Genomic DNA, 20,433 nt, shown 5'->3' on the forward strand with positions numbered 1-20,433 from the left:
ATCAAATGATAGTTTAAATGGTGAAAACAGCAGTTAGATGAAACCATCACACTAATATGTGTAATTATATCTGTAGGTCCGGCTCTTTAGCTCCACTGAAGTCAATGGGAGCTTTGCCATTGACTTCAATGGGGTCAGGATTTCATCCCAGATTTTTTTGTAAAGAGCATTAAAAGTTAGTCAGAATCCAGACATCAGTAAAGTCAAAGACCAGTTGATGTAGCAGTTCTAGTAGACTATGAATCACAATGCTGCTTTCACTCTTAAAGATTATTTTGAAGGTAGCTATCCACAATAGTTAATCCTGGTTTATTTATAAAAATGGTTGAAATAATAAATTCAAATATGTTGGGTAAATTAACAAGGGAGCCTTTCTAGTTTGGAAGTTTAATTTTGGATAATTTGCTCACATGGCATCAAAATCTCTTCTTTTTAGTCCTACTTGTATGACATAGGACTGAAAAAATCAACCGTGCTTATTAGAAGCCATCTAATAAACCAAACTGCAGACTCTCTGAAAATGCTGGGCCCAATTCTCCTCTCGCTTAAGCCAGTGTAAAACAGGAGTAAATTCACTAAATCAGTGAAGTTACTGTGGTGTAAAATTGGTGTGAGAGAAGAATCAGGGCCAGTGCCTTTTTATAGCTCCTTTCTTCAGTATTGTATCATTTGATATATTAAATTCAAAGATTTGCAGAACATTCTTTCGTCGCTCATAGAAATAGCTTTGATCCTGTTTAAATTTCAAGGTTTGGCAGATAGACCTATTTTCCAACAATTCTCTCACCAATGAGGGAAGAATAGCATTTACTGTGGCAGCTGGTATAAATGAACTCAATTACTGAAGAATTTCATGGATGCAGCATATGGCTCTCCCTCTTTCTAAGATTCAGTGTAAGAACAGGATGCTTTTCACTTAAAGCTCCTCAATTCTTTCTACCAACCCACTTCAGTTGTTAAGGACTCGCTAACAGCCTTTTGGATGTACAGTCTGTCAGCCCATGGAGAATAGACTTTGTATGTCATGATTTTCCATGCCTAGAGAAGATATATGACAGAGTTAATAAATAAAAGTACATCATCTTCTGATAGCACAATCATTCCCACAGAAACAGAATTACTGGACATATGCAGCAGGCATAATAGCCAGATCTGGATTCAAAACTTCCTAAAGATTGGGAAGTTCAAATACAGGGCTTTGCTTCAGACCTGTTAGAGGGTTTGGAACGAGTGGCAAATTACAGAGCCAGCTTCAGATTTAACACTTCCACAAAGTTTGCAGGTGTTCTCATTGTTTGGCCTCATCTCCAATAAGTATACCATAGAGTGCTTTGACTTTACTCTCTGGGGCAAAACAAAACAAAACGATAAGGAAAAAAGAGAAAAAGTGTTTTAGAAAGGGAAATGGTTTGTGTACAAGCAACTTGTGTACGACAGAGGGAGGAAAGTAGGGAAAGATGGTAGGATGAAGGAATATATCAAAAGTTAAAAATTCAGTCTCACTGAGTTAGCTTCTCAGCTGGTTTAAATTGTTGTAACTCCATTGAAGGCAATACTCAGCTGAGGATCTGGCCCATTGAATTTAGTGCCCTGTTTCTGGCTGTGCTCAAATGAAACCCACATGCCTACCCCATAACAGTTATTAACAATTAGTAAATATGATGATTTTGGCATTATTATCCAGCAACTTCTAATTATTGCAGTCTACAAGATCACAGAAAGTATATTCAGTCTGTCGTTTTTGTGGGAGATGAAGAATAATTAGGGATGATTCATTACCATCCCTCTAAAACAATAAGTGCAGAATTTAGGGTAGGAGGAGAGATTTAAAAAAATAAGTGCTACCGGTGTTCAGCTTTTAAACATAAGAACATTTTCAAATTGAACAAAAAAAAAGGTCATTTATGGATATGGAATTAGGTCATCACAAATTAATACATTTTTCAATTGCCCTGTAGTAACACGTGAAGCCATAAATGGGAGATCATCTGTCAGACTAGATTTAGACGCAATATTCTCTATTTAGGTAAGACCTACCATTTTTTTCACACCTGCAATTTGCAATTTTGAATCTCTTATTTTTTGGTATTATGAAGGTGCCTCTCTCATGAAGAGGGAAGCATCATTAATGCCCCCATTTCTCCCATGTGCTTTGAGTCTCAGAATTTTGATAGCTTATCTCCACCTACAAAACAAGACATTTCTTGCTCTGCTGCTGTTACTGAATGGTGACGTTCTGACAAACTGCCATATCATTCTGTGACTGCTGTCAATTAAAATACAAACATTCACAAATAAGAAGCGCAACTCACATTAATGTGGCACCATATTCTATTTGATGAATGACAGTTTCTGCCAATATAAGTCACCAACCTGGTTTTTCAAAGCCCTCACACAGCTCTGAAATTCATACCATACTTTTGGATGGGGATTTTTAATAGCAATTTTTACTTTTATCATATAAGTGAAATATTATATGTGTTTTTATGAAAACCAGCTTGCATTAACAACAAGAATCCCAAATCTGCTTAGAAAATATTATCTACCACTTGACGCTAACTTTTTTCATTAGAAATTTGCACATCTGCCTGTCACATTTCTAAGGAGAAACGCAAACATCACATAAAATATATGATTTTCTACATATACAGTATAAGAAACATTCAGTATGTCAGCTATATACTTGTAATGGCCAAATTGTTCTCTTGATTGCAGCACAATCAATGACGCAAATTCTACCCTTATTACGTGGGAACAAATCAATAAGTGTTGCATCCATGTAATGGAGGCAGGGCCGGCTCTAGCGTTTTTGCTGCCCCAAGCAGAGAAAAAAAAAAATAAGCTGTGATTGCAAGCGGCGGCAGCTCTACCGCCGCTTCATTCTACGGTGGCAATTCGGCGGCAGGTCCTTCGCTCCGAGAGGGAGTGACAGCCCCGTCGCCGAACGGCCGGATGTGCTGCCCCTCTCTTCATCGGCCGCCCCAGGCACCTGCTTGCTAGGCTGGTGCCTGGAGCTGGCCCTGAACGGAGGGCATCCTCAGAGTTAGGCCTGGTCTATACTGGGGATTGCAGCAGTAAATGGCCAGACACTAGAGTAGGTGCATCAGTACAAACCTATACTGTAGACAAGTTAAACTGCAATAAGCACCAGTGTAGCATAGCCATTTTAAGCTGGGGTAAACTGCACCAGTGCAAATCATAGTGGTTTCCACTAGTGCAGCTATACTGTTGGCTGGCCACCAATGGTCGTGATCAGGGCAACTCCCTAGTGTAGACACGCCCTTGTCCTGGCTTCATAACAGTGTAACTGAAAGCCCTAAAAGTGTTACTGCACTACAAAGGGATTCCTGACCTGCAAGAGAAATTACCTTGCGCTGTGTTGCAAAAACGATCATTTGCCCTGCAGGCCAGTAATATTTTACAGTGATGTTGGGACCAATCCTGCGAGATGCTGAATGCGAGTTTTAGGTGCCGCATAGTCTGCATGAGACATTCAGTACTGCTCAGCATTAGACCCAGACTTATTTCCTTAGACTGAGAAATGCAGTTTGAAAGTTCAGAGAACAATGTGCAGCCTTCAGGAAATCATGGTATTATTTCATTTCTTTAAATTATGTGTCTTCTTTTGAGAATTTCAGTCAGTTTTCCAATATCTTTAAATTGCATTGCGGTAATCATGACCAGTTCAACCATTCTGGATAACCTCTGGGACACCTTTGCAATGTTCACATCACTCTGAAATACTATGTTTCTTTGTAGTTGTCTTTGAGCTTTCAGATTTATACATGCGTATTTGTGATCATCTATATAGATTCTCATATTATCCACTGCACTTTATTGTACAAACTATGTATAATTATTAGCATTTCTACTAGCCCCTGCCTCCCTAAATTTAGCAAATGGTTTTTCCATTCTACAAACGCACTAGGATGAGCACTGATCATACATCCCTCGGGACACCCATCCTTAGACTCCTACTAGGCAATAGTGATCAGTTAAAAAATTAAGTTCATCATCCTTGAGGAAGGGATCTTATAAAAGCTAGCACAATGACATTCAATTCTGAAAGGAGAATTTTCCTTAAAAAAGAGGAAGCAACTCAAAAAGGCCCTTCAATCAAAAATGAAGAACTTAAAGTCAGCCTGGTGACATTTCAGCACACTATAACAGAACAAACAGGAAAAAAGGCAACTTCCCTCTCCCCCAAAAGGCTAAATGGCCAGATTAAAAAAAGGGATTCAAACCAAACAGGTATCTTTCAGGAAATGGCAATCCAGCTCAACTGTAGCCAGGAGAAAGGAACAGAAACTATTGCCTGTAAAATGTAAATGGGAAATTAAGAAAGCCAAATGGGAGTTTGAAGAGCGATTAGCCAGACATAAAAACATATGCATATAAATTAGTGTAAAACATCTCTAAAGTATATATCAGAAGCGCAAAGTCTTTAAGAGAATTCATAGGTCTCTTGGATTATCAGAGAGATAAGGGAGCAGCAGAGAAGCAAAGTTAAATGATTTATTTGCCACAGTCTTCACCACAAGAGATGTTGGGGTGACACCTACTCTCCTTAGATAATAAAGAGGAGGGACGAAGGGGAGGGTGGTGAACTTCCCTAGTAGATTAAACAAATCCCCAGGCCCCAGGTGGTACACATCCAAGAGTTCTGAAGGAACTGAAAAATGAAGTGGCTGTGGTGCTAACAAAAATATACAATCTCTCATTGAAATCCACTGTTATGTCAGCGAACTGATGGGGATTACAGGATTCTTGCACCTTCTTCGTATGCATCTAGTACTTGTTGCTGTCAGAAGATGGCCGCTAATCTGATCTACTATGGAAATTTCTTATGTTCCTATGAAGCTAATGGATGTTTTAGGTGTGAATCTGCTACTGAAGTAAGTGGGAGTTTTGGGTGCCCAAGGAATGCAGGATCAGGCTACTAGTGTATATTTAATTAATTTAAAAATATTTAAAATGGATTGCAAAAATTATTTCTGTTTTTTCCCCTTTAGAAATTTGGCTTATACAAGAGGTATATTTCTGTAATGATTTGGTGATGACAAATCTAATGTAAAAGTTAATCTCTCCTGAAGTCCTATTCATTGCCCCTTTCTCAGGAGTAACTCCCATTGATTTTGACATAAGGAGTACCTGAAGAAGGAGGAAGAATAGGACTATTTGCTGAATGAGATATTGTAAAGTAGTTAGCAAAATAATGAATTTTACATTAACAAAAATCTCTCATCCTTCCACCGAATAATTTATGCTTGACAAGACTGTCTAAGTGAAAGTTATTCTTTTCTTATATCATAAAATTCAAAGATACTTCAGTTTGGGATAAACAGAAGTTACAAGCACTCGGAGAAGTTATTTAATCATCTAAGTGAAGTCACAAATAGATACGAGTAAATACTGTGCGTGGGAGTAGAGATTTAAGCCTGAGTAATATTTACAGTAACTAAAGATAATATTACTAATGTACCCACAAATAGAAGTATATATTTATATATTTATATATTGTACTTAATTAGATGCTCTAATAAGGAAAAGAAAAACGGACTACTACTTTTTTTTCTTTGTTTCTCATCCACCCTATTGTAAAAGTCTTCAAAGAGACCCAATGGCATACAAAATTCCATGACTGTATCCGCAGCAGGACAGGTAGTGGTAGACCTTTGAAGAAGGCTATAATAGGGCAGATAAAACAGAGAGGGCATGGGATTCAATCTTGTATAATCCATAAAACAAAATTATACATCCATTTCCTTTTTTTTCTTTTTTTTTCTTCCTTTTTTTGGTTTATACTAGAACAAAGTTTCCACAAAACCACAAATGGGAAATAACAAAATTTAGATTTTTTTTGTTTTCTTCTAAAATTTCAAATATAAAGTTCAAGTGCAATTCAAAATCCAAATAGTATTTATGCTACATACTCCTTTCTATCACAAAACAGGTAGTTTGTTTAACCAGTTTGAATAGGTTTCTTCTTTGCTTAGAAGAAAACTATTTTTGCTAGAAAATAAAAAGGCTTAGAAAATATAGTTTTTAAAACAAACATTTTCAAATGAAACATGAAGACACACTAGTGCAGACACAAATTTGGATCTTCAATTGGATGCACTCAAGGATCCACAAGTATCTTCTTTGAAGTAAAAATCCCATTCAGAATATTGGCTTTTAACAATTATAAAACATTATACTTATTCTTCAATATATAATTGAAAATAAAGACTGCAAAAAAATAGCCTTCCAATTAGCAAATGTTTCTACTGTGGAGTAAAATACAATATTTGACAGGAATGCAAAATAACCCCAAATTGAATATCACTAGGAAGCTATTTGTATGGTCGTAGAAATCTGGAAACTTTTGATCGCAGTAGCTTTATAAATGATCGTGGGAACATCTCCTTTGACTCTTGTGCTGTGTATTTGAAATAGTTTTGAGGATGTGCCAATACATCAAAGAGAGCTTTGATCAATTTCTTGTCCTAGGAGAGACAAAGTATATATTAGACACATATTGTGATTGTGTTAGTTTTTGCACAATTTTTAAAATCAATGTTCACTATGATTTTCTTTGGCAAAAGCTACCATTAGGCAAAGCAGGTTAAGCATGCTCAAGTCCATGTTGCTTGTTGCATATTATACCATAGGCAGTTTACTAACTTCTCCATTTTAACACGTGTAATTAGTGCTTATGGTAGGGGCCAGGTTGATGCATTCAAGCATCTTGTTAACCACAAAATGTGTACAATATGGGCAATAGTATTGCAAACTACCTCACACTGATCTTCCAGTGTTCAACCCCTTTCCACAAGGGCCTTCTGTCTGTGTGTAAGAGGGCAGTTTGGTCTCCACATCCTATTCAAGCACGGAGTTCTCTAAGTACCTCATCCTGTAAGATGCTAATGCCCCGATTCAGCACAGTACTTAGGCATATGTCTAACCTTACACGTGTAACTAAAGTGAGACAGGGCCTGAGGGACCTCAAATCTCACTGACCAAATCCTTGGAGGACTGGGCCTCCAAAATGCCAGTTGTGGTTGGTGGTTATTTTGTGATGTCTTCGGTAGGAACAAGACTGAACTCATCAATTCACCATCTCTTCTAGGCATACAACAATGAACGTTGGCCACCAGAGACATGGCATGATTTGAAGCAGTCCCTGACCCACTCTATATTTTGTAATTTCTAAGTCAATTTTGATCTCGCTTGGGATATGATCCAACACGCATTGAAGTCAATAGAAATATCCCCAGGGACTTCAACAGGCATTGGATGGGGGCCCGAACACAAGCGTAAATGAGGAGTAATAGCAATGCACTTACACTGGAGTACGACGGGCCCATGCAGGACTAATGGGGCACACAAACCACCCACAAGGCAGGAAGAGGTTAACGGGCTACTAAAGGCCCAATCAGCCCAAACAGGGACACCTGGAGCAGGAGACAGGCTTTCAGGGCGGGGCTTAAAAATAAGAGCACTGCTCAGTTGGAAGAAGCAGACACAGAGAGCAGATGTAGCGCTCTCACTATGGGAGAGGTGGCTAGCTAGGGCCAGGCACTGGGGAAGACTGGTGCCTAGCAGATCTCCCAGAGAAACGGGAAGAGTTTATGTTGCTTCATATTTGCTGTGATTTTGAGTGCCCTGGGAGGGTAGACCTGTAAGAGACCTAGCTGGAAAGCTAACTCAGAAGGAGTTGGGGGCTGGATGGAGCAGAGGAAGACCAGCTGAGAAACTGAGGCTGAGTGGCTGCTGCACTGTACAATACTGCAAGAGGGTGCTGTGGTCAGAACATGCTATAGCACGTGTTGGAACATGCAGGCCGGTGATCGGCCGCTGGAGATAAGGGGAAATGTGACTATTGACTGACACCCCACCCAGTTTGGGTAATCAGGAAAGATGGAGAAGGTGATATGTCTGTTGATGATGGTGCAGCAGCAGTTAGCTGTGCTACTGTGGTAGCAGGAATAGCAGCAGACCCAGCTGTCCTCCTGCAATTGATGGAGAGCCTGCAGAAACAGAAGGGGGCACACGCTGTCACTCAGCGGTGGTGGCAGAGGCCCAATTATAGCAACAAGAGTGGTTGTGGAAGCAGCTAGGCCACAGAGTTCTGGGGATTTTGGCTTCTACTGGAAAGAGTAGCTTAGGCTGCCTGGTCCCTGGCCTGGCAAAGTTGGGGGCCAGAGGATGACCTGCAGTCTTTCCTCTGTACCCTTGAATGAGTGGCTGGCAAGAGTCTACTTGGGTAGCCCCCATAGCACTGTTTCTGACGGGTGAGGCGCAGGCAGCCAACCGAATGGCAAGTGACTAGCAGGTGGGCTCATATCCTGTGGTGAAGGCTGCCATCGTGGATAGACTGGGACTGACTTCAGAGATGTACTGGCACCATTTCAAGGCTGAACCATTCCTGCATAGAGCATGATCACAGGCTCAGAGGTTCTGGCACTTTGCTGCCCAGTGGTTATGCCCAGAGACTAATTCCATACAGAAAATCATGGCAGCTGAAGGAGCCAAGTGGCCTGAATGGTCTGGCAGACTAGGAATGTCTCATCGGGGGAGACCGGAAGAAGGGATACCCCAATCTGGGAAGTTTCAGCTCTTGATGGGAGAGAGTCCCAAGTAACTTGAAACAGGAGGATACACAGGTTCTAGCAGGGCTGCTCCAGTCAATCCTGCAATCTAGGGAGAGTGCTTCTGTCCTTCTGATGCAGCTAGGCTGGGCATATCAGGAGAGACTGCCTGATCATAGGTGCTGGAACTAGGGGTGCTGGGGGTGCTACTGCACCCCTGGCTTGAAGTGATTTCCATAATGTACAGAGTCTACAGTTTAGTTAAATGGCTCTCAGCATCCCCACTATACAAATTGTTCCAGCACCCATGTGCCTGATAATGGAGTGCGATTACCTGGGCTGTTATTGCAGCCAGGTTTGTGGCCTGGGATCCTTTCTGAATGACACTGGAGCACAGTCATATGTGGTATCTATTGGTCTGGGAAGAGTGTCAACAAAAGGCCTCATGGGCTCAGGTTACAGGCAAACCCTTGACCAGGAAAATAGGGAGTTGGCAAAGATGATGGACCAGCTCCTCCCTGAAAACATCTCATGTGTACATGGCAAGAAGTAGGTTTACCCCATGGCAGAGGCTGAGCTGGGGCTACAGGGCTGCAGAGGTCAGCTATATATTGCGGTAATAATGACCCTTGCGTGGCTGGTGATCTTTGGAAGAGAATGGCATGATATCCCAGTTCTGATGCAGAGGAAAGTAGCACAAAAGCTGGCAGAGAGGTAAGGTGTCATGAACCCAGAGCAACAGTCTTTGTGAGTGAGCCAGTGTATTTTTTATTCCTGCTAATACACTTCATTTCAGCAGGCAGCTGGCCTCTTTTCATGAAAACAGTTATTATATGTCGGCCACATCATGGGAGTCTCCCAATTTATAGACCTTCCTAGGTGGTAGACCACACTGGATCTTTCCTTACACCTTCAGCAATGCATTTTGTAGAAAGCGATAGTATACTTGTCCTCTCTGACAGTGTATCTGTCCTTTGCAGGTAGGGATCTGGCCTACAAACAACAGTGGAGGATGTCATTCTGCTCTCTTGGCCCACCAGGAGTGTGAACGAATGCCCATTGTTGCCTTCTTACTGCAGTCACTTAATAGACACTATGAACTTAAAAATCAGACCTCTGTCTAACATTGTGTGGTAACACCTCTCATCAATTCAAGAGATTCGGAAAAAAACAAAGGGTGAATTTTTGGCCTCCTTGAAGTCAGTGGCAAATTTCCCACTGACCTAAATGAAGCCAGGATTTCAGCCAGTGTTTTCCCCTGTTTTTTCATTTCCTTTGTTTTGTCCATTTGACATTTGCTTTGCCCAAATAGTCTGTCAGTTTATTTCCCCTGTTGATTGTTTGGGTCTTTCACACAGCAACATGGGAGTGAAAAGCATGTAGACAAAAAGGAAAATTTGGTTGTGAAAAATTACAGAATTTGACTTGAGGACTCAAGGGCAGGAGTAGGACATGAAACTACTTTTGTCTCACTTTTAAAAAATTGACTAGATTTTAAGCGGACTAAGTGCCTTTGTCGTATAGATGGTTTGGGTCCAGGGTAACATCAGCTGAGCACAGTTCCTCTCACTAGTAACTATTTAAAACTCTAGACACAAAGGTCACTCTAGATGCAGCATATTAAACTACTGTACCTACCCTGTTGACATTAAACACAGCAAGCTTTTTATCTTTCAGCCACTACCCTAGTTTTTCCCCTTCTGTAAGAACTCAAGGAAGGCCAAATCTGTAGGCTCCAAGAATGGTTTTGGAAAGTCCTGTATGTTGTGGAACTGGTCTGGGTGATCTGTGTTTGCAGGAAAGGCAGGATGATGAGTGGTTGAGCTAGCAGAGAGGAACATTTTGGAAGGGGCACAGTGGAAGAGGCCTGGGGATGTAGCCAGGGAGTCCACACCAGTGGGTATTTTAGCAGATATCACCTTCCAAAAAAATCCAAGTTCAGACATCTGAGCGTGGACAGGCAAAACTGAGGGCATGGCTACTCTTGCAGATGTAGAGCGCTGTGAGTTAAACCCGCCTTCAGAGAGCACAGTAGGGAAAGCGCTGCAGTCTGTCCACACTGACAGCTGCAAGCGCACTGGCGTGACCACATTTGCGGCACTTGCAGCGGCATTGGGAGCAGTGCATATGGGCAGCTAGCCCAGAATGCAAGTGACTGCAACGTGCTTTTCAAATGGGGGGTGGGGTGGGGTGGAGTGTGACAGGGAGTGTGTTGTGTGCATGTGGGGGAAAGAGAGTGGGGTTTTGGGGGGCTGAGAGCATGTCAGCATGGTGTCTTGTAAGTTCAGACAGCAGCTGACCTCTCCTCCCCCTCGCCTCTCTCTCTCACACAGAGCATTCCACAGTAACGGTGTGCATGCCGGCTGTCAGAAACGGAGCTTTGAAAGGGCATTTCTGCATTCCTACAGGAGTTCAAAACAATGACAAGTGTGGACACTTGACTTAAGGGGATTATGGGATGTTTCCGGAGGCCGATCAGAGCGCAGTAACGCAACACCTTGTTCACACTGACGCCCGGGCTTTGTAGCCAAGGCGCAGCAAACATTATTCCACTCGCCGAGGTGGAGTAGCAGCAGCACTGTAGCCGCGGAGTCAGAGCGCTCTACATGCCTTGCCAGTGTGGACGGGGAGTGAGCTAGGGCGCCCGGGGCTCCTTTATTGCGCTGTAACTCGCAAGAGTAGCCAAGCCCTGACATGCAAAGGAACCAACAACACCAATTTACAGCGGTGATTAAAGGTCATAGTGTATCTGATTCAAATTGACCTCACCTGACCTCAGGAGCCTTAACTGGACAGTGTCACCTGGCACAGTTAGGATTGCCAACTTTCTATTTGCAAAAAAACAAACACCTTTGCCCTGCCCTCGCCCCACCCTTTCCCTGAGGCCCCACCTGTGTCCCACCCCTTCTCCAAGACCCCACCCCCGCTCACTCCATCCCCCCTCCCTCAGTTGCTCGCTCTTGTGACGTTACACCCCATATTCTTTACGGAAATATGCTTATGATATGGATAGGGCATAACTGAGATATATTTTATGCAAGATGGGTCTTGTAAAGGTATCATTGGAAAGGTTATAATTTACTGAATGTGATTAACCAATTTGCATGTATGTATCATTTCTGTATCTAAAGTTAGGAATATTGGCTATGTAACAATTACAACTGGACGTGTACTTGGGAAATATCCACCAGAAAACAGGCCATCAGCCTTGATGGGCCATTAGGAAGAAACAATAAGACTTTGAAGATACTAATCTCTCTCCTTCCTGAGAAGCCTCCTGGGACATTGCTTTGACACTACGAGGTCATGTGGTCATGTCAACCTGGTACTAAACACCACCTTGGACACAGCTGGTACTTTTCCACTGAAACAAAGGCTTCCCGCCTTATGTAAATTCTATTTAAGACTGGGGAGTAAGGCAAACAGGACTCTTCTCCATTGCCTTCCTGCCCAAGAAGATTGACTGCTGAAAGTACCTGAAGAGACAAAGGAACTGAGCGGTGGGAAGTTCAGCTGTCCCTGTTCGGGGTGCAGGCTCCGGGTGGCACTTATCTGAGGCGGCTCCCATAAGCGGCTGGCATGTCCCGCTCGTAGGTGGAGGGACCAGGGGGCTCTGCGCGCTGCCCTCGCCCACAGGTGCTGCCCCTGCAGCTCCCATTGGCCACAGTTCCTGGCCAATGGGAACTGTGGAGCTGATGCTTGGGGCGGGGGCAGCACACAAGCCCCTGTGGCCACCCCGAAGCCAGAGGGACATGCTGGCTGCTTCCCAGGAGCTGTGTGGAACCAGGGCAGGCAGGGAGTCTGCCGCAGCCCCGCTGCTCCACTGACCGGACTTTTAACAGCCGAGTCAGTGGTGCTGACAGGAGCCACCAGGGTCCCTTTTCAACCGGGCGTTCTGGTCGAAAACTGGACGCCTGGAAACCCTAAGCACACTCTGTGATCAAATGCACAGGATAGGGGAATTAACAGGAACAAAAATAAATCAAAGTAGATGGAGGTGACACAAACCTAATTTACTGGTGTCTTCAAACTACTCTTATTAATGTTTGAGAGGTGGCAGTTGTACATGTACAGCAACCGCTTTTCATAAAGTTTCTGTAATATTTATTGCTGTAAGTCATTGCAAGCAGGTTGCAATATACAAAGATACCTTCAGGGGAGATACAATCATAATAATTAACAAAATGCTTAGTAAAATGGAATTACAGCTTCTAGCAATTTGCCTGGAGAACACAGGGCATGGTTTTGTTAAACATGGGACAGGGGTTTTTTACCACATCTGTTACAATAGTTAGGCCTTTGCATTCTCTTCCCTTTCTCTGGCATAATAATTCCTGTCACTCCAGGCCACGCATTTACTCTGACAGGTTTGTGGTTTTAAAGCAGAAATGCTGAGTTTTGTCTTTTGTGTTGCTTTGTTTGCTGTGGCTTCCAACCTTTCCTCTTCTACCTTTTTAAAAAACAAATTCACTTTCTTAGCAGTGTGTGATATGGGTGGGTCTTGAGACAAGACAACTGTTTAGATAGATACTTTTTCTTAGATGTATATAAATCTAGCTCCGTGACTCATTTAAATAAGTGCCAGATTCACACTGAAGAGTGCTGTTCAAACAATACCTTTCCTTGACAGATTAATTCTTCTACTAATATATTAGTATGTAATTGAGCAGCTCATTTAGGTCATGATTCAGCAATGTACATAAGAACATGCTCAACTTTAAGCATGTGAGTAGTCCCATTAAAGTCAATGAGACTACTCGTGCTTAAAGTTAGTCAAATGCTTAAGTTCTTTGCCGAACTGGAGCCTTAAATAGGTGCTAAACTAGCAGTACGCAGCCAATTCAATCCAATCTGCTTCATGGGCATGGCAAGCCAGACAAGTGTTGCCAAAGTGTATCCAATTGATTCAAAGCTACATGTGACATGTCAGGTGAGCCTCAGACAGGAGTGGGACCAATCCGATGGGGATGAAAAACAAATAGCTAGTGAAACCAGGCTTCCCACTGCTCACTGGCAATACACTGACAGACAAATGCCTTTTCACAGTTAGTTTCTGAAGTAATCCCAAAGCGAGAAATATTGCACAGGGGGGAAAAAAAAGACAGCATCTTTGAAAGGACTTTCCTTAGGTCCAGAATTCTTCCTGAAGCAGAAAGAATGGCATTATCCAGCAAAAACGATACATGATAGAAATGTTTCTAGCTTCCCCTAGGGAGAGTCTGGACATTAGTTTAGGTTAAATCAGACCATCAGACACCTCGGAGCATACACCTCATAGTTCCCTGAAAGATGAAGTAAATCATTCCAGCTGCTGTACTTGCCTGATGGCCTATGTCCATGGCAATCCCTGCACGAAGGACCTGATTTTCAAAGCTGCTGAGCCTTCACAGTTCCCATGGGCTGGAGCTGCAGATACTCAGCACCTTGAAAACCAGATCTTAAGTGTATACAAGCTATGAGTTTTCCCTGCTGAGGGAGACAAATGTTAGCCTCTCTCTGCTAGCGACTGTATACAGTGCATGTACCACATCATACCGTTTGATAAATCAGTGTCGCTCAATCAGCCAGTCAGCAACACTAATCTTCAGTAAAGCATGCAGGAGTCAGGCTAGTTAGAGAGAAGGTTTAGCACTTTTACTAAGCGCATGAGCACTCAGCTCATTCTGAGTCTGCCCAGACTTCTGGAAATACCTAGTTCACACGGGGGCTATCTCCACACTACAAGCTAGGAGTGTGATTCTCAGCTTGCATCGCATACTCTTGCTAGCTGGTTGAGAGCTAGTGTGAGAATGAATAGTGCAGCTGCAGTAGCACAGGCAGCGATGACACAGTTTAGCTGTGCTGAGTACGCATGGCAGCGGCAGCAGCATGGCTTAGCCGTGTCCAGTACAAACCTGCCTGCGCCCCGTGGATACATGTTGAGTATGCACCCACAGAGTTCACGCGAGTTTGTACTTGGCACGGCTAAGTCATGCCACTGCTGCCCATGTTACCGTGGCTATTTATACTCGTGCTAGTTCTCACCACAATAGTGCGAATATGTGGAAATCACACCCCTAGCTCATGGTATATACACAGCCTGGGCCTGTTGGAAAGCGTAATAAAAGTATTTGCACAGTCACCATCATAGTGACATAACATGAGTTCATTTGTATAGCCACTTCCCTACTAGTATCTTCATACAACCACCAATTCTAAACCCTGTGTAGCACTTCTGTCATGTCAGTAGCATGGACCCAAACCAAACCAGGGGATCCAAACATCATAACTAACCATTCACAGTCTCCCAGGATTTTTGCATTTGGGTTGGAATTTTGCAGCTTGGCCCCATTAACACTTGGGCTAAATGTAGAGCATTCAGAAGCCAACTGCGCTGATTGACTAGTGCTATCCACAGAAGGTGCATGTGAGGGGAAGCTCTTTATGGAATATTCTATTCCTTTGTTCCTGTTGGCAGTTTCATTCTTTTAGTTCAAGTACAAAGATGATACAGACATTAACACGTCTTTATAAATTGCCTCCTCCTTACCTGTTAATTAGAGCTCTATTGCTAATCTGAATTCCAATATTTTTCATGGCTATGCATGTGGGGAAGGAAAAATATTGGCGCAGAATTTTGTTCTCAAATCCTGAACATGGTGACTGACAGACTCAGTGATGCCAGCTAGCTAGAGCTGGAACTCTTATTTTAGCTCTAACATAGTCTATGTATGTGTCAGTAAACTGAATAGTTGGCCTTGCTTAGCTAAAGGAAAGTGGACATACTTTTAGAATTTCTTGATGATTTTCTGATGCATATAATCGTCCATCTCGAACAATGTCTTCTATCAGCTGTTGGTAATCCTCTGAAAAATAAAGAGTAAAGGAGCTGGTAAGCAACAGTTTGTGATACCATCACAGAGGTTAGTATCCAGACAGCTGCTAACTAGCCAGAAAGCATTTGAGAAGCAAATTTAGTTTTATACTCATTCAGTGTCTCCAGTACCACGGCAATTTAATATAATCAACTTAATACTTTGAGCTCTATACTGCCTTCCAACTGAGGTTCTCAGTTTTCTTTATAAATGTTAATTTAGCTTCACAAAACCTTTTATAAGGCAGGTAAGTATTATTATCCACATTTTACAGATAAAGAAACTGTGGCACAGAGATAATAAGTGACTTGTCAAGGTTATATGGGAAGTCGGTGGCCCAGCCAGGAATAGGTTCCATATCTTCTGATTCCCAGACCTGTGCCTCCAGACCATCTCTCCTCTTGACCTTTAAATCACCTCCCGCATCCCCAACCTAATTCCAGACTGACTAACAATTCAGAAAATTGCATTAGTGTTTGGGAAAAGAGATGCGCTAACGAAGAAATTCCTCCATACTTTTAAAACAGTAGCATAGCTCAGCTTCTCCCCTGATGCCATGCCCTCTTTCTAGCCCGGTGCCCCCAGACACAGGGCTTCACCTGCCGAGCTGGGCACGCACATGGGGCGGCTCAAAAAATGGCAAGGCAGAGCTGCCAGAGCATAGCTTTCTGAAGGGCGGGCGCATAGCTCCGTCCTGGATTTCAGGTGCCCAAGTGGTACTCCATGCCGCTGTGGCAACACTACAGCCCTGCTCAGATTTGGGTGGGCCTGGATGCTACGCCCCTGTTTTAAAAGGAAATTTCCCCTTGAATATATGCCAAAGAGGCAATCATAGATTATTTGGGTTGGAAGGGACCTCAGAAGGTCATCTAGTCCAAGCCCCTGCTCAAAGCACGACCAATCCCCAACTAAATCCCCAAGTGGCCCCCTGAAGGATTGCACTCATAACTCTGGGTTTAGCAGACCAATGCTCGAACCACTGAGCTATCCCTCCCCCATCTTTGACATATTTCCAGATGAAGATCAAGACTTTGGTTAGTTTTATGAAGGTTGCTGGTGATTTTCTTTATTGTATGTTGCAAATGAGAGTTGGTTAGTTATTGGAGATTTCAGTTTCCATTGGAATTATTTGTCTATGCTAGCTTTGTTTTTCAACAAAGTCATATTTTTAATTATATTTTCTTGGGCACCAATAGGCCTTCATGAATGGACTTTCTATAAACAAAGAGCTATTATCAATAGTATTCTCATTATCATTATGATAAACAATGATTAACAAAGAGTTTCACTGGCTTTAATGGTAGCAGGCTCAGACTCAAAGAGTTCTGTATATATCTCGTTGGAGTAAGAATAAGAAAAGGTAATAAATCTTAGGTATAGACCTAAAAATAAAAAAAGGGAAAAACATGGAAGAAGACCCAAATTTTTGACAGTCAGCACTAGAATAATTCACTGAAAAAACAAAAATGAGTCACATCAAGTTCTTTTCAGAGTAGCAGCCGTGTTAGTCTGTATCCGCAAAAAGAACAGGAGTACTTCTGGCACCTTAGAGACTAACAAATTTATTTGAGCATAAGCTTTCGTGGGCTACATCCCACTTCTTCGGGATGCATAGAATGGAACATATATTGAGGAGATATATTGTGTGTGTACATATATCTCCTCAATATATGTTCCATTCTATGCATCCGAAGAAGTGGGATGTAGCCCACGAAAGCTTATGCTCAAATAAATTTGTTAGTCTCTAAGGTGCCACAAGTACTCCTATCAAGTTCTTTATCCTTCCCATTTTCCAGCTCCAGTCAGTACAAGATAGATTCAGCCACACAGGTTTCTAAATTCAGATATAACACAGAGACGGAAAACGACTGCAGTCTTACCATCATATGTCACATATGGGACTTGAAATCCTTTGCCACTGTTTCCCTCATTTGATTTGAACTGAATCCATAGCTTTCGTGATCTGGAGGTAAATGCTATTGGTCTCTCATAAGTCTGACATGTTTCATATGTGGTAATTGACGTAGGGGAGGCTAGAAAAATAAGTAAATAAATGAAAGATCTTTGTAACATAACCTTCCCTGGAGGTAGAGATGTCAACTTATAGCAGACTCATTCATTCACTCATATTTTTCCTTTAAGGGAGGTGATATTCTTGGGATAGAAGGCATGCCATCATTTTTTGTGTATAAGGGGAAAGCTTCTCTCCAGAAGACTATGGGCAAGTCTCCCTTTCTGTCCCAAGGTGGGATTAGTAGGCAGATAGCAGGATGCAACATAAAATTATGATGATTAGAGCTGATCAAAAAATGGCATCTCCATCCCGTGGGAAAGTCTGACATTTTGAAATTTATTTTTGTCCCAAATCTGGAAGAAAAGTTGAAATTTTGAAATATTTTGTGCAATGGAAATTCCAAAATCTTTTGCTTCAGAAATATCAAAGCAACCTTAAGTAAAAATTTTGTTTCAATATCAAAACACCGTGATCATATTCAATATTTATGAAGTATTAGACATTAAAGCCAAAATGAAATGGAAAAATCAAAACAAAACACAAACGTCAAAATGAAAATACTCCATTTCGATCATGAATCAATTAGTAACCTTTCTATCAACAATTCTGTCAAAATTGACATGCTCCTATGGAATATTTTGATTTGAACACAACAGTTTTTTGACGGAAAATGCTGTTTTCATCAAAAAATTTTCAACCAGATCTAATTATTATGACTTATATGCCAAGCAGATAGGGCACATTGTGCTAAGCACTATCCAAACATATTAGAAAGAGGCAGTCCCTGCCCCAAAGAGCTCATACTCGAAGACAAGCTCATAAGACTCCCAACTTTGGTAGTTAGTCTGATGGCACCATATTGGCCATCAAATTAGAGCAAAACATCACACTGCAACTGACATTTTGGGGAACTAGAAAGGACCCCACAAACACCCCAAGAAGCAGTGACAGTGCTTCAGATCCCACAAATAACATAGCAGATGGCAGCCCTAAGGTGAAGCCAGTGTTTAAAAAGTAGGCCTTTTTACCTAATTTAAAAGTGATCTGTAGAATTCATATCCACAGGATAATATAGGAAATTACATTACTGTTGTAAGTTTAAAAAAAGAATTAGGTTTTATGGAGCTGATCCGATTCCTACTGAAGTTAGTGTTAACAGTCCCATTGACTTCAGTGGGATTTGAATCAGGCCCTAAATGAGTTCCCAGATAGAATCAATGTTAAACGGGAGTTAAGACTGAGCACCTATCAATAACTTAAGGGTAACAACATTACAGGGATATTGTAATTATCCCCCAAACAAGTCTTACAAAACCAAGAAATTCAGAGGCAAGGTGAAATGTGAGAGAAAGCCAAACATGCTAAGGTACAGAAATGCACAGTGAAAGCTCCCAACAGCCTTAACTGTGCCCTGTAGTGATGCTATGTAATAACCATACAATTAAGATTAGCATATAAAAGAGTTTAAAATCCTGGATTAGATTAAATTGATTTTAATTACATTATTTTTTCCCTTTTTTATGGAGTCACTACAGAGCAGAGTTAAGATTGTATTCAAAGAATAAATGCTGTATTCTAATAAAATGGTTGGATTACTGCTTGAAGAACACAACTCAATTCAACCTTAACTAAGGAACCATGACCAGCACTTCCATAATAAAAATAGCATGTGAAGTTACATGAGCTAGGATAAACATTTGAAGAACTATTCTCATACTTCTGGGCATAAGAAGAAATTTCCTTCAATATTTTAGTATTACTGTTCCTGTAGGAGCATTATTGGCAGTGAAGGTTTTTTCCCTGAAGCACCCAGCATTGAACAGTGTTGGAACCAGGATGCAGGACTTGATGGATCACGGGGTTGGTTGTGACGAAGTGGGGGATTTTCTTGTTTTTTCAATGGTTTGCATGCAGAGTGTGTGGGACTCAGTTTCCCTGGGTGTTATTTGTTTAACGAGGTAGTGGGAGAGGGAGCTTTTTGTTACAGAGGACCAGTGGTGACCTTGCCTGGCAGTTGGGACCCTGGACAATGGCCTGGAGAATGGATACCCCAGCGACTGGTGACCGGGAGGTCCAGCTCGAAAGTCACAGCAGGTTCGGGCCAGTGGGAGGACAATTAGCTGAGGAGAGAGAACCCCGATGGCCTGACCAGCTGGTTCCACCCAGTGGGGAAGCAAAGCACGGATGAGAGGAGAGGAGGCCCAGGTGGCCTGTGTACCTGGGACAGAAGACAAAGGAGAGAGGTAGGGCATGCGGGAAGGTGATACTGGATGCTCAGCTGGAAGAAGGGGGTTTCTGGACGTGGGAGCGAGAGCAGCCAGAGCCCACATGGATGCAGGACAGACCTAGATATACTGTCTGAGGGAGGTTGGGCCTGAGGCCCTGAGAGCTTCCTATGCTGTGTTCAGACGCTCAATATAACCCTCTGTTTTACACTGGCTGAGAGTCACTCCAGTCTAGAAATCGGGGGGTGGCATTATTCTCTCTGGGAGTGGAGGCCACGGGGGTCCAGAGTGAGTGGACTCCTTGAGGGGGCCCACGGCGAGAGACAGGCGTGCTGAAGGCTCAGAGAGGTGCGGTTCCAGGAGGCGGAGGGGCCTATGGCTTACCTCTGAGAGAGAGTGGACCCCCGAGAAGGGCTGTCACACTGAAGGGGGTTCCTCCCAGGGACCGTACAGAGCCGCGAGAGAACACGAGTCCTGTGAGTCCGTGACACTGGTATGTCAATTGTTTGGCTCTTATAGAATGATCTGGTTAATTATAACATCATTCTCTTTAAAAAGAGCAGATAAGAACTCACTTTGTACTAATCAGAGATACAGGATTGTAAATATAAATCCTTAAGTATCAAAAGCTGTTGAAACTATTGTACTAATTAAAATAGACTGTTACTCAATACAGCTGATTTAAAAATCACATCTTTCACACATGGTCCCTCTTCATGCTTTGTAGAGAGTTAATTAAAAGGTAAACAGAAACTGAAGGCTTAAGG

General features: G+C 42.3%; 1 protein-coding gene across 1 annotated transcript in view; it reads right to left on the bottom strand.

Moving 5' to 3' along the window:
• Positions 1-6,135: 6,135 nt before the first annotated feature.
• SCUBE1 (signal peptide, CUB domain and EGF like domain containing 1) overlaps positions 6,136-20,433 on the bottom strand; it is a 306,573-nt gene continuing 292,275 nt past the window's right edge. The window contains exons 21-23 of the mRNA XM_026652281.1: positions 17,308-17,460; positions 15,339-15,418; positions 6,136-6,488 (exon numbers count right to left, since the gene is read on the bottom strand). Of these exons, the coding sequence (XP_026508066.1) occupies positions 6,336-6,488; positions 15,339-15,418; positions 17,308-17,460 (386 nt within the window). The 3' untranslated portion in view covers positions 6,136-6,335. The remainder of the gene's footprint in view (positions 6,489-15,338; positions 15,419-17,307; positions 17,461-20,433) is intronic.

This window comes from Terrapene carolina, unplaced genomic scaffold, assembly GCF_002925995.2.
Source record: "Terrapene carolina triunguis isolate 2854851 unplaced genomic scaffold, T_m_triunguis-2.0 Scaffold112, whole genome shotgun sequence".
NCBI lineage: Eukaryota > Metazoa > Chordata > Testudines > Emydidae > Terrapene > Terrapene triunguis.